General features: G+C 37.1%; 1 protein-coding gene across 1 annotated transcript in view; it reads left to right on the top strand.

Moving 5' to 3' along the window:
* LOC149787188 (uncharacterized) overlaps positions 1-12,868 on the top strand; it is a 38,114-nt gene that overhangs the window by 5,847 nt on the left and 19,399 nt on the right. The window contains exons 3-5 of the mRNA XM_089977691.1: positions 776-2,274; positions 3,929-4,089; positions 7,579-9,850. Of these exons, the coding sequence (XP_089833817.1) occupies positions 776-2,274; positions 3,929-4,089; positions 7,579-9,850 (3,932 nt within the window). The remainder of the gene's footprint in view (positions 1-775; positions 2,275-3,928; positions 4,090-7,578; positions 9,851-12,868) is intronic.

Below are 12,868 nucleotides of genomic sequence, written 5' to 3'. Positions count from 1 at the left end.
ATCTAAAGTAGTATTTTATCCTGTCTCCACTAGAATCACGTGTATGTTTGCTTTGTACATAAATTTTACAGCTTTATATAGATGTATAAATAGATGATCATCAGTACATAATGTGGGGTTACAAATTTATAATTTGCTAGTCTTGAAAACAAATTTTGTTTCATCAGCACTATCAAAATATTCTCAGGGAGATTAGATTTTTTTTTGTCAGGCCTAATTAGCACGTCACTTAGAATAAATGAGGGGCCCTGGGCATCAGGCTATCATATTTTTTGAGCACTCTTGAGCATAGGACACATCTATCAGTGACACCCTCCATCTCTTGGGCATAACCTCCATCTGACCGAGAGAACTTGAGTGCCACTTCCAGTCTTTTACGACATATATTCCTGGATGTTAGTGTAGAAATTTACTAATCCTTTTAGTTACGTTGTCTCAGGTAACCATCTGCAAGAGGGGTAATATGCATGGGTTCCATGGGAAGTTGCAAAGGTTGAATCTTCTGGAAAAAGTCTTAAATTTGAAAATTGCTTTTCCAAGCCTTGAAAAGGTCTGGAATTGTTTTAAATGACTAAAAGTTCTGGAAAAAGCATTAAATGTTCATAGCACATAGCAGTTGTTTGCTTATGTATATGTGTATGTGATTTTGAAACTTGAGTGTAAAGAAGGGTGTGTCCAGTTAAGTTTGGCAGTTAGTCAGAATTCTTATACTAAACAGGACTGTGATGGCAATCGATATTCAGAACATAAAAGTGTATTCTTTCTTTCTTACCAGTGTTCCTTTGGCCTTGATAGGGCCGATACACTGAGTCGAAGCCTGTCTGAGATCAGCCTAAAAGGAAAGTCCAAAGATGGCGCATGTACTACAAACCAGAGTACCTGTACCTCCCATACCAAGTCTCGCTTGCCCAGTGCAGGATCTATTTCAGCTACAGGACCATTCATCCAAACTTCAAAACAGCCTCCTTCATCACTCTCTAGCACCACATTGGGATCTCTTCAGACAGGTCTTCCTGGAGTAAAGAATCTTGGGAAAGATCAGATCATCCAGAACTTTCTGCATCAGCTTCCACTCTCAGCAAAACCCTCATGTAATGTTGGGAAATTGGAAGGAAAGGGTTCAGATAAATCATCAACAGCTACAGAGTCTTTCAGCAATCAAGAAATTCCTGATTCCTTGTCCGCTACCAAGTCTTTCACTAAATTAAAACTTAAACATGGCTTTCAGGGTTTTCAGTTTAATAAGAAGGATGAGACATTTTCAGATGAAGACAAAAGAAAACTGACAGAAATTTGCATCGACATAAGTACCTCAGATAAAAAAGTTCTTTCAGCTTCGTCATCTTCTGTAAACGAAAATGACAAAATAAAGACCTCATCATCTCAGAAAAGCAGCAGTTCAGAAGTTAGTGCCATTGAAAATACAAGTAACTGCAAACACATCACAAATAGCAAAGATGTATTGATGAATTCCACGCCCATTTCTAACAGGAAGACTACATTTGCTCAGTCTGACCAAGTGCCAGAAAATTCAGATGAGTGGAAGTGGGAGAGATTTTTGCAGTGGCAAAACAAGGATGCCTTATGTTGGTTGGATGTAGTGCTTTGTTTGCTTGTTCACAACCAGACTCTTGTTAAACTACTCAAGGACAATAGATGTCCCAAAGAATCGGTTATATTTACATTGCTGAAGGCATACCATCAAGCTCAGGACCTTATTAATGGCAAGAAAAAGTGTCTAAAACGTACCTCTCCAGACTCCGCCTTTGTGCAGTCTGTCCTATCCAATACACATAGCAAGACTGAAACAGCAGCATTTTCAAGAGGTCATGGTCAAACATGCAGTTCAGGTTTGACTGTCACTTCTATGCAGACTGGTGCAGGCAATTCACCGTCTTCACTAGGAATGCTTGGTGAAAGCTTGTACGAGTGTCCCGATTTAGCTGCAGCTTGTAAAACCTTGGAAGATGTACGTGAAGCAGTGTGGCAGAGATTGCAGTCTAAGTTGAAATGTGAAAAGGGAAGAAATGATAGCCCAGTTTTGGCATTTTCTGCACTTGTTCAGGAGACACTAGAAGTGAAAACACAATTCCAGATGAGATATCAGTTTTCCTACACTTGCATTGGATGTGGGGAGGTTGAGGAAAGCATTCATGAGAACATTATGCCATCATTTCCGAACGCATCAGTCAACTTCAACATTGAGAAGCCAGCTCACATCAGAAAATGCATGAAATGTCAACAAGAAAGTTCCAGGGTGATGACCTATGAAAGGTAATGCTCCTAAATTACCTCATTATCAAACATGTTATAATAGCAATAGATTTAAATGAAGTAAACAGTTTTTCAAGTTGACATGTATCCTGCTAAACAAGAAACTGATCTTCTGCCCTTTCTTTTTTTTTATTATAGACAAATTATATATATCCTTGCCCAGCTAAAGTTCATCAAGATGAGTGGATAGGTAAATGTTTAACAGAAAGCAAGGGATCATGTCACTGATAACCTTTTTGTTTCAACTTACTAGAGATCTCTGTTAAGATGTTATTCCAAGAGGTTTGGAATTTAGCTCATAATTATGAGGCAAAAAAGACAAAGTTTGGGGAAAAGATTTGTAGTGCAAATTTCTGAAACTGAGAATTCTGCATTGTCTTTAAAATGTTTGATATTGTGACCTATTTACTTTGAGATTATAGCCTATATTTGATCCATGAAAACAAGGGCATTACAAATTTTTAGAAGTTGGAGATTGTTTGAGCTGGATCCAACAAGTTTCAGAATCACTTGGCATCCCACTAGACTGCTACAAAGAAAAGAACTTAGTAGTTGAGGTTAAATTTAGTTGTGCAAAGAAAGCTCTTGAGTATGAATCTTTTAGTCCTTCGTAAATACAGATTATTGCTATAATTAAGTAGCAAGGAGTTAAAGGCAGCACATGAAAGATGTCTACACTGTATAGTATGAAAATAATTGGCACAAACGTTGTACGTCTTAATGGCAGTTTTATTCCAGGTTGTGAATTCTTTAATTGTGATGAGGTTGATGTAGACGAGTCTTTGACTTCAAGAGACTGCTGGTAAGAATATGGTCTCAGAAAAGATGGTGCAGCCAATGGCAATGGCAATTTTAAAATTATCACACTGTTCATATATATATTGATCGCAATAATAGTAGGGATGGGATCAGATTGTGCTTTTTATTTACACTCACCATGCATAAACTATGATTTACATCTCCTTCCCCTCCTTCACCCTACCCCAGTGAAATATAATTTACTTCAGGTACTAACATGTATGAAATTTATATGTGGAAATTCAGCTTAGCACGAATGCTTATCGAGATAAACATGATAAATATCATTACCTTAGATGGTTTGTTTGCTTGAAGTTTTAAGGAACCTCTGTGTAGTATATAGTATTTTTTTACTCCCTGATAAAACAAATTTGTTTCAGCCTTTGGATGAAGTGCACAAATTTTATTTCATCATGTTGCTCTTTTATGCTGGTTTCAGTGTATCAGTTGCATCATAGGTTGAAAATCACCACCAGGCAAAAAATTCAATTTTAAACCCACCCACATTATCATTTCTGGAATAGCGCCAAGTATTTCCAGTTGCATTTTGTATTACTGTAGGGCATTCATATCGATGTCTATACTTACCTCTGAAATTAATTGGTCTAACCTCGTACAGTAGTCTAGACAACTAAGCAAGAGTGATTTTCATCACCATTTACACTGTCTTTTGGATCCACTGTCATGATGATCATTATGGAAAAATTTGAGAGTGTGGCTCCATGATTTCCTCACTTGGAAAAAAAATGGTAGCAATAACTGCTGAAAACTTGATTTCCTCTTATTTAGGAACAAATTCATAATTACCATCATCATCATCATTTTATTATTATTATTATTATTATTATTATTGCAGATTGCCAAATACACTGGTAATGCACTTTGCAGAAGGGTTGCCCCACAACAACTTGACTGCACTGGACCTTAAATTTAAAGGAGACTACTATGCAGTTAAAGGATTCATTCGATACACCAATAATCCAGATCACTTCACTGCGTGGATCAGGAATGTGACAGGTACATTTGAGTTAAATACATGTGAACAGAAACTGAAGTAGTCACCTGTTGGATGTTAGGCAGTGACGAGTCGTTTGATTTAAGAGACCTGACCATATTTACAAAACTGTTCAGCTTATATGCACAGTGAAATTCAAAATTTATATTTTTCAAATACATTACCATATTTTAATACATTAGGAGTTCCACGATTACCTCTCAGATCCTGCCCTTCTAAACTTACTTTAGCTACTAATGTTTCGGCCTGACAAGAAATGTCTCCCCTTAAGTAGAGGGTTTGGCACCAAATCAAATCCTCGCCATACATGATTTACTGCTTCGACTTGGGTTAGGAAGCACACACTTTTTATGACCTCACAGAGTCAAGTCTACTTGGGTCTTTCCCTTATTTGTGCAATTTGGTGGAGCTTTCTGGCTATATTGAAGTATAATCTGGATTTACATTTCTCACTCTCCTTCTATCACAGATGAAGAATTCACACATTATTTATTTTGTCATGGGATCTCTATGAATGTACTATTTAATTACCAATTCCAGTCCTTAATACTTCATTTTATCTCATTACTTTACATGTTACACAAATTCTGTAAGGTGATAGTCTATTGTATATTCTGTGAGGTTGTGTGGTTCCCAGGACTGGGTACTTTGACCTATTTTACTGCTGTAACGATCCCAGATTCATGACACATAGATTCTGACAACTGACATTGCACATCTCGGCACCAATTCTGACATAACAGAATGGACTGTCCAGTACTAGCTTTCCAGAAGTATTGCCAACCAATACTGGACATCTACAGGTTTGTTACCAGCTATGTAATGACCATCGACAATAATGCTTCAGTCATAGATGCTTGGTAATACTCCCGGCCATTGACAATTGAGCATCTTGAGACAGCGTTGTCACAACTCTCCCAGATTCTAAGCCTTGTTCACTAGTGTTATTCTGATTATCGATTATAGTTTTAAAAAATTGTTGGCTGAAAGAACCAGTGAGATAATCGATTGTGTTGCTCCATAATTGATTGTGCAGAAAGGGAAACTACTCTAATGCACTTGTATAGCTGCCAACCCTCACAATTTTGGTGTGAATTTCATGAATTTCCCAATTCTCAATTATTTTAAATCTTTAATAAAATAACCAGTTTCCCATTAAGAGCTAGTTGTGATATAGGCAGTTTCCGAAACAGTCCGTGCTGCTGGTTGCGATATTAATGGAACTATACTGATTGCTACAGTTCGCCTGATAGCAAGCATTTTAGTGTATTTTATTATATACATATAAGAGTTATTTTACAAAGGCTTTTGAGAGAAACTGGTGCCTAACTGGAATTTTGCTCTGCGCATGCGCCACAAACACCGATTTGAATTAACATTATGATTTGGCACTGCATCTAAAAATTGTCCTCACCAACAAGGAAAAAGAAATGTATTTGCACAAAAAGTGAAGTTTTGTTTGGAATGTACCAAAAATTGGTCTTGCATTCAGCCATCAAACACCAAGATACATCATGTTTTTTGCACGCAGTGTGCCACAAATTTTAGCAGTGGGAACAGTGGCAGAGAGGCTGTGAGGAAGCACATTGGTAGCAAAAAGCACATAGAGGTTTGGGAAATTAAGAACTTGCAGCAGATTTTAGCTCTCGACGGAAGACCTGCAAGATACCAATGCTGAAGCATAGTTTTTTAGTTTTCTTGTTGAACAGTTATCCTTTATAAGCTGGAGACGACGCTAAACATTTGTTCTGACAAATTTTCCCAGACTCTAAGATCACTTCACGAATTCATGTCAAAATTCACAAATTTTTATCCCTCTTTCACTAATTGCAAGCCTGGAGGTTTGGCAGCTATGCACTTGGCACAGACTAGTTCTTTCCCCTTGTGTTTGGGAAGAAGACAGGATTCCAAAGACAATTTTAAAATGCCACCAGATATATACATGCTATGGATCAAATGATCAAACCACAATATACCCATATCCTGGTGGAAAAGTTTTATCTGTCTCAGTTTAAATGTAAAATCCTTTGATTGTAGTATTAGTAAATAATGAAAAGCAAGAAAAGCATGTCCTTTGATACTTTCAACGGATAGACACATCACATATGAATGAATGAGTTTGTGGAGATTGCAACATTTTATGTTACTTCAGCTGATGAGCCATAGAAGATGCTTTCATTTATCAGAGTTGTAGAACAAAAATATCATGACATGGTAGAAAAAGAAATATATTTTTAGGTTAAAATATACATGTCATTAAGAGATAACTCCTGTCCATGTATCACCATTTTGAACTCTTGCAAAAATTTAAATGTATAACAAACAAAAGTTAAAATTTACTCTTAATAAGAGATTACAATCGATTATCAGTTGGTTAAGTGGAACCAATTAACGACTGTGAAATTTTGACCATTTCCTATCACTTGTTCACCTTCTGTCTGTCGGCTGTGCCAGCTCAATCACATGCATTGCAGGAGGCTTTCATATCACACCGTACAAGTACCATCCTTCTTACTTGATTGAGTGAGGCCCAGACAACTCTAAACCTTCCATGCATCAAAGTTTTTGGGCTTCTACCATTTAAATTTTACATGCTTTCTCCAGCAACATTATTGATAGCTTGTACCTTCTTGCAGTTTTGAGCTTTGAAAGGTGAGTTGATTTTCGAACAGTGAAGTTCTAGTTCTGCATTATTAAAGGAAGCAAGTGTTGACAAGAATTTTATAAGAAACAAGTGCCTGTTTTTCATAATGAGGTCTCAGCCATCAGCTGCAGTGATGGGAAAATCCCAACTCTCTGGTTTATGTGGACAGAAAGTCCATTCTCTGCACACATCAGCCGGTTTGAAATGGCTTTGCAATGGGGTGCATGCACACTTTGCTATTAGTTTGTATATTTCTGCAATAAAAACAGTCAAATCTTGTCTGTCAATAACCCATCAGATTATGCTTAAGAGTTAGTCTTGCTAATGGAATATCTGCTGAACACGGCACTGTGTATTTTACACAAAAAACATGGATCTAATGTCAGGGATGGCATGCATATGGGGTAAGAAGCTGTCAGTTGTGAGGTCAAAATTTTAAAAGTCTAGGGCATTGGACCCCTTACAAAGGTCAGGGTTCATGGTGCTGATGAGTCTAATTTTAAAAAAGTGTCTGCACCACTTGGCCAGGGTCATTGAGATCCATTATTCAATAATTCCTTCTGCATTTTTAGAGGACTATTCAGCACTGCATTTTTGTTTGACTTTGAACTGAATGCAGTTCACCTAAATGGCAATGTCTGCTTCCTTAATGACAACGTTTTGTAAATTTTAAGGTTTCTCAAGATATGCAGTACATCATTCATTGCAGTGAAACTTAAGGCTGGGATGCAACAGAGCTAGGTATATTTATGTGGACAAATTGCTCACCATTCCTCTGTTTATTTGTGGAGAGGTCTGTAACAAATTCAAGGTACTGATGTTTTCATGAACATTTTTATAATTTCAGATGATACTTGGATGGAGTGTGATGACCTGAAATCCCCAGTCTGCCATTTTCTGCCAGAAGCACCCAACTTCCCGCCTCAAGAAATCCATATAGTCATGTGGGAAAAGACAGCTTATTCAGGTGGATGTGCTGCAGAATTAGGCTCCAGAAATCCTCCAAACTGTCAGTCAACAAATGCTGCAACACAGTTTGATTGTCAGGCTACAAAATTAGACCATTTGCTGTCTGGTTGTAGTCATTCCAATTCTTTAGGCAAGCCAGTCTTCGAAGACCAGGCATTGAAATTAGGCTGGCAAACATCCACGTTAGGAAAGCAGCATGTGGACCCTCCGGTTTTCAGGAAAGGTGGAATTTACTTAAGCAACAGTTGTAATTCTGCCAAGCTGGGTATGGAGGCAAGGTCAGCCAAACTTGCTAATCCACTTAGTTTCACATCGGATACCCAAGTTGGTTCAAAGCCTGGCATCTTGCAAAAATCTGCTGAGCAGACTATAGCCACTGGAACCAGTGGATATTTTTCCTCAAATTTAGTCACCTGTAAATGTGATCAGAGCTCTGATGTGTGTGCTTGTGACCAAAGAGGGAACGAATTGCCCAGATTTGTTTCCACAGCATTTAATAGGCAGACATTATTAAAACCAACTCCATTAAATTCTGTTAATCAATTTCCCTGTTCTTCAGCTCCGGACCAAAGCTCTGTGCCCATCATAAATTCATTGATTACAGATGATTCAAACAAATCAGTTTCCTCTCTCGAAACGAAAAGGCGTACCATCTCAAAAGTATCTGAAAAAAGTCACGGCTTAGAATTGCAAATGTCAGGAGCAAATGCTACTGCTGTTCTTTCAGAAAATGCTTCAGAAAATAAACATAGTGACTCTGGTTTTATGTTGGTGTCTAAAATAGAAAATTTTAGTAAGGCTGCACATTTTTCAGTCACATCTGACACAAATACATCTGTTTCTACCGGTTCTTCTCGTGTTACCACAAGGCCAGAACTAAATGCTATATCTTTAATTCGGTCTTTAAGAAAACAGAGAGAGAGTAAAGTAAGCCAGCTATTAACGGGAAATTTCAAATCCTCTGGGTTTTCTGCTGCCACTCCAAAAACCAATCGGAATTGGTTGAAAGAAGGTAGTGTCAAGTCTGTAAATGGAGAATCAGTTTCCAAAGAAATAAATGTGCCTGCTAATAAAGCTGCTAAAACTTCTGATTCAGGAAGGCCAAGTGGGACAGAGCAGTTTTTGTCCACTTTTGGAAGGGGTCGAGGACATGGCTGCATTGGATCGAAATTTGAAGGTTTAAAACTATCAGCTAGAAATAATTTGGAAGTCAGTCTAACACCTGCTATGACCGACTCGCGTATGGCTAGTCCAATATCAAGTTTGTGTAGTGAACCAGTCAACAAGAAACAAGCAAGAAAAAGATTGGGTAAACCAAAAACTCTCAAATCATCACAGTCAAACTTTGAAAGATTGCAAATCTTGAACAGAAATAGTCCACAATCTTTTGATTCAGGGGAGAAAACTGCTTGCTATATTAAAGGAGCAAATAATTCTAGAGGTCATGGAAGGAAAAACAAGCCAGATGATGCTGAAGATAAAATGGGTAGAAGTCCAGTAGAGAAAGACTTAAATCCAGTCTTGGTTGAATGTCAGACCAAGAATATTGCAGGTGTGAATGATACAAATTCTATTGAATTGTCACAGAATTCTACAGGTGGTGTCCACATTATTCAGATAAATGGAGAGGAAGCAAAGAACAATAACTATTTATCTGACATACTGTCAAAGTTCAGGGAAAATAATTCAGTTACCAAATCAACTGTTATTATTATCCAAAATCGAGACAGCAAGCAGGAAAGACAAAATAGTTCAGAAGGTAATGATGTTTTAACTTGTGGGACTTTAGGTAAATCATTAGGATCCAAAAGCTCTGAAAGTGAACAAAATGGTAAAGAGAATAAAGTAAATCCACTAAAATCTAATACTGGACCGTCACTTTTAAAATCGTTCAGTCTCGATTTAGCTGCTGATTTGGCTGAAACTGAAAATTCATCTCCGTCTAAGAAACGAAAGATAGAAAAAGAAGAATGCGAAATTTTGCAAGACTTGTACCAGGCCCTTAACATTCCACTGTCTGAAGTCGGAAATGCCATGTCGGAAATTGTCTCGGATGTGGCAACTGATATGGATGCCATCGATCCATTTGGCTTGAATCTTGACACAAGTCTTCGGGGTTGTGACGAAAATGAAGAAGACAATAAAGCATGGTAATAACATAGCCTGGTTTGGTGTCTTTTTCTTCTGGCAGATGTTATAGAAATTACATTCTTTTGACTATTTATAAATATGACATTTTTCTTTCCTTCATGTGTGTCCATTTGTGTGTGTCTGACATAAGGCTGAACATATGATGTTGTCTAACCATCTGTTCCCTATTTTGATTCTGCACAATAGCTCAAGTTTTGGTGTCAAAAGGTCAAGATCACTGGTTGGAATGAAGAAAAATGTTTTTTGCAAAATAGTGTTAAAGCTCACTGTGATCTCTGTAATCAACTTGAAGGTCATGTATCATGATACTAATATATGGGAGCTTGCACTTAAGGTATGGAAGAGTTATGATTGAATCTGGAGTCAAAAGTTCAAAGGTCAAGGTCATTGACTCTTTAAGAAAAACAGTTTTTGCACAATGTAGCTTTTGTTTTGGGGTCAAATTTAAGAGCATTTGCTCTGCCTAGGCTTGATCCTGCTTGCTGTAAATTCTGATGGCAACAGTTAAATTGCCAACATTTTACTTTTATCATAGATGAAATAAATGATCCATTCACAATGTTAGGGACATCTCTAAGTTGTATTATGCCTGCAGAGAGGGTGTAATTTACATTATAATACCCATTTTCTCATTTTGGGAGCAGTCATTGCAATTTAAGTTACTGAGAGAATATAAAAATGTGCATTCAAAACATTCACATTATGAAATGGAAGGTCATAAAGGTTTTCACCTTAAAATGTTTTGTTAGTCCTAAAGGTAAATGGTGTTATTCAGACCTCCTTTTATATGTACAAACATGGGGTTTTCGTACACACACACACGTACAAACATTGTGTAGTTGGTTGTTGATGAAAATGGTACTGATGAGACTTTCAATATGGCTTCCCTGGTAGCCATTTTGGAACCTCTATGGTCTTGCATCAGAGTAATTTTGTGATTGTGGTCAAAACCATGGGTTCACTTTGGACTTGTTATCATGTACATCAGCTGACTATTCAGCCTAATATTTGTGTCTATCAGGTTGCTGGTTTGTGCAAATTCCGTTTGTTTAGCTGTTTCCTTTATACATAACAATTGGGTGAGTATTTGACTCATACTGTACAGAAATTTGATGAATCACACCAAGGAAATTCAGCACCACAAAAATGTAGGAGTACCATTAAAATCATGGATGGTAATGAGTTGTTTAATATTAAAAGAAAAGCGATAAAAATGATACAGCATATATTAATTGCATCAGATAATTATGTAATGATATGCATGATGGGGGAAAAGTCTTCCCTTGAATGTGTCCAAAGATACAAAAATTGTGATCATCAGAATCTGTAGGGTAATGCAGTTACAAAACAACGATGTTAACAATGGTGAACATAAAATTTTAAGTTTAAGATAATTAATGCTTTATAATATATAGTGGAAAGAAAAAATGACTTCTTGATCTTCTAATGAATGACTGGTTAGATCTTCAACCAAATGACTTCTGACATCTTAGCCAATTAATCACTTGTCAGATCTTCAGCCAATTAATCACTTGTCAGATCTTCAACCAAATAATGACTTCTGACATCTTTAGCCAATTAATGACTTGTCAGATCTTCAACCAAATAATGACTTCTGACATCTTCAGCCAGTTAATGACTTGTCAGATCTTCAGCAAAATAATGACTTCTGACATCTTCAGCCAATTAATGACTTTTGACATCTTAGCCAATTAATCACTTGTCAGATCTTCAATCAACTAATGACTTGTTACATCTTCAACAAAATAATGACTTAATACATCTTCAGCCAATAAGTGACTACTTTTACATTTTCAGCTAGTTTGTGACTACTTACATTTTCAACCGATTTGTGACTTGTTTCATCTTCTAATTAGTGACTTCTTACACATTCAGCTAACTAATGACTTGCATCTTCAGCCAATTCATTTCTTTATTGTCCATTCTGTTAAGTCATATTTGGTATCATGTAAAAGCAAAAATCTTTATCAACTGGTTTTACAATGCTACATATCTGCAAAGTTTTGACCTTCAAACATTTTCAAAGTCAGAGTTGTTGCTCTTATAACAATCAGCTCAAGTGTCCTATAGTTACTTGTAATTTACATCTCTGACTCATTAGCCACTGTGCAAGCAGTAATAGTCCCATACCTGGACACCATGTTGGGACTGTTGTTTGCATGTGTAAAGGGTGCCACTTGATAGTATAAATACAGTGGAGGGAGTTGCTCGTTTCTGCCTTACATGTGTATAGAGACAGTGAGGGAGTCAGTATTATCAGTGTTATATGTGTCGTTGTACAAAGACATTGGGTTAGTTGCCAACCTCACTGTCATACATGTCCCTCTACAAAGATAAGGCTGGAGTTGACAAAGCCATTGGAGGAGTTGACAATCTCAGTGGGTTTTTTATGTATTTCAACATACACCGTGGATGAGTTTTCAAGCCTTTTGTTATGTATGTCTCTTTACAAAGACTGGATGAGTTACCAATGTCACTGTTAAATAAGGCTCTGGACAAAATCGGTGACGGAGTTGCCAATCGCAATGTTATATACATTTCTGTACAAAGACCGCAGATGAGTTGACAGTCTCAGTGTTATATACATTTCTGTACAAAGGCAGTGTAGGAAATGACAATCTTAGTATGTATGTCTCTGTACAAAGACTGGATGAGTTGCCAGTCTTAGTGTTTTTCAGATATGATGACCTTATTGTGGTGTTTTCTCCAGTACGCATGATTATACTAACACCTTCTAAGGTCAAGGAATGTCTTAATTTAAAGGTAGGGAGCTCATGACAATTAGTCATTTTTGCTGTGAGCCTAAAAAAAACCTGTAGTATTGATTAATATTAGGAGATCTCAGGCTTGTTATGCAAGTTCTTAGCTTTTAAATCAGTGGCTATATTTAATAATTGTACTACTTTATCTATTACCTTTGCTTTACTTATACTGCTCCAGTGACCTTGTGGTTAGAGAGTCTGCCATGGATGCAGGAGGTTGCAGGTTCAAGTCAT

Source organism: Sinohyriopsis cumingii, chromosome 12 (assembly GCF_028554795.1).
Source record: "Sinohyriopsis cumingii isolate HCF-2022 chromosome 12, ASM2855479v2, whole genome shotgun sequence".
In the NCBI taxonomy this organism is placed as follows: Eukaryota; Metazoa; Mollusca; class Bivalvia; order Unionida; family Unionidae; genus Sinohyriopsis; species Sinohyriopsis cumingii.
This window is presented reverse-complemented; position numbering and strand designations above follow the sequence as displayed.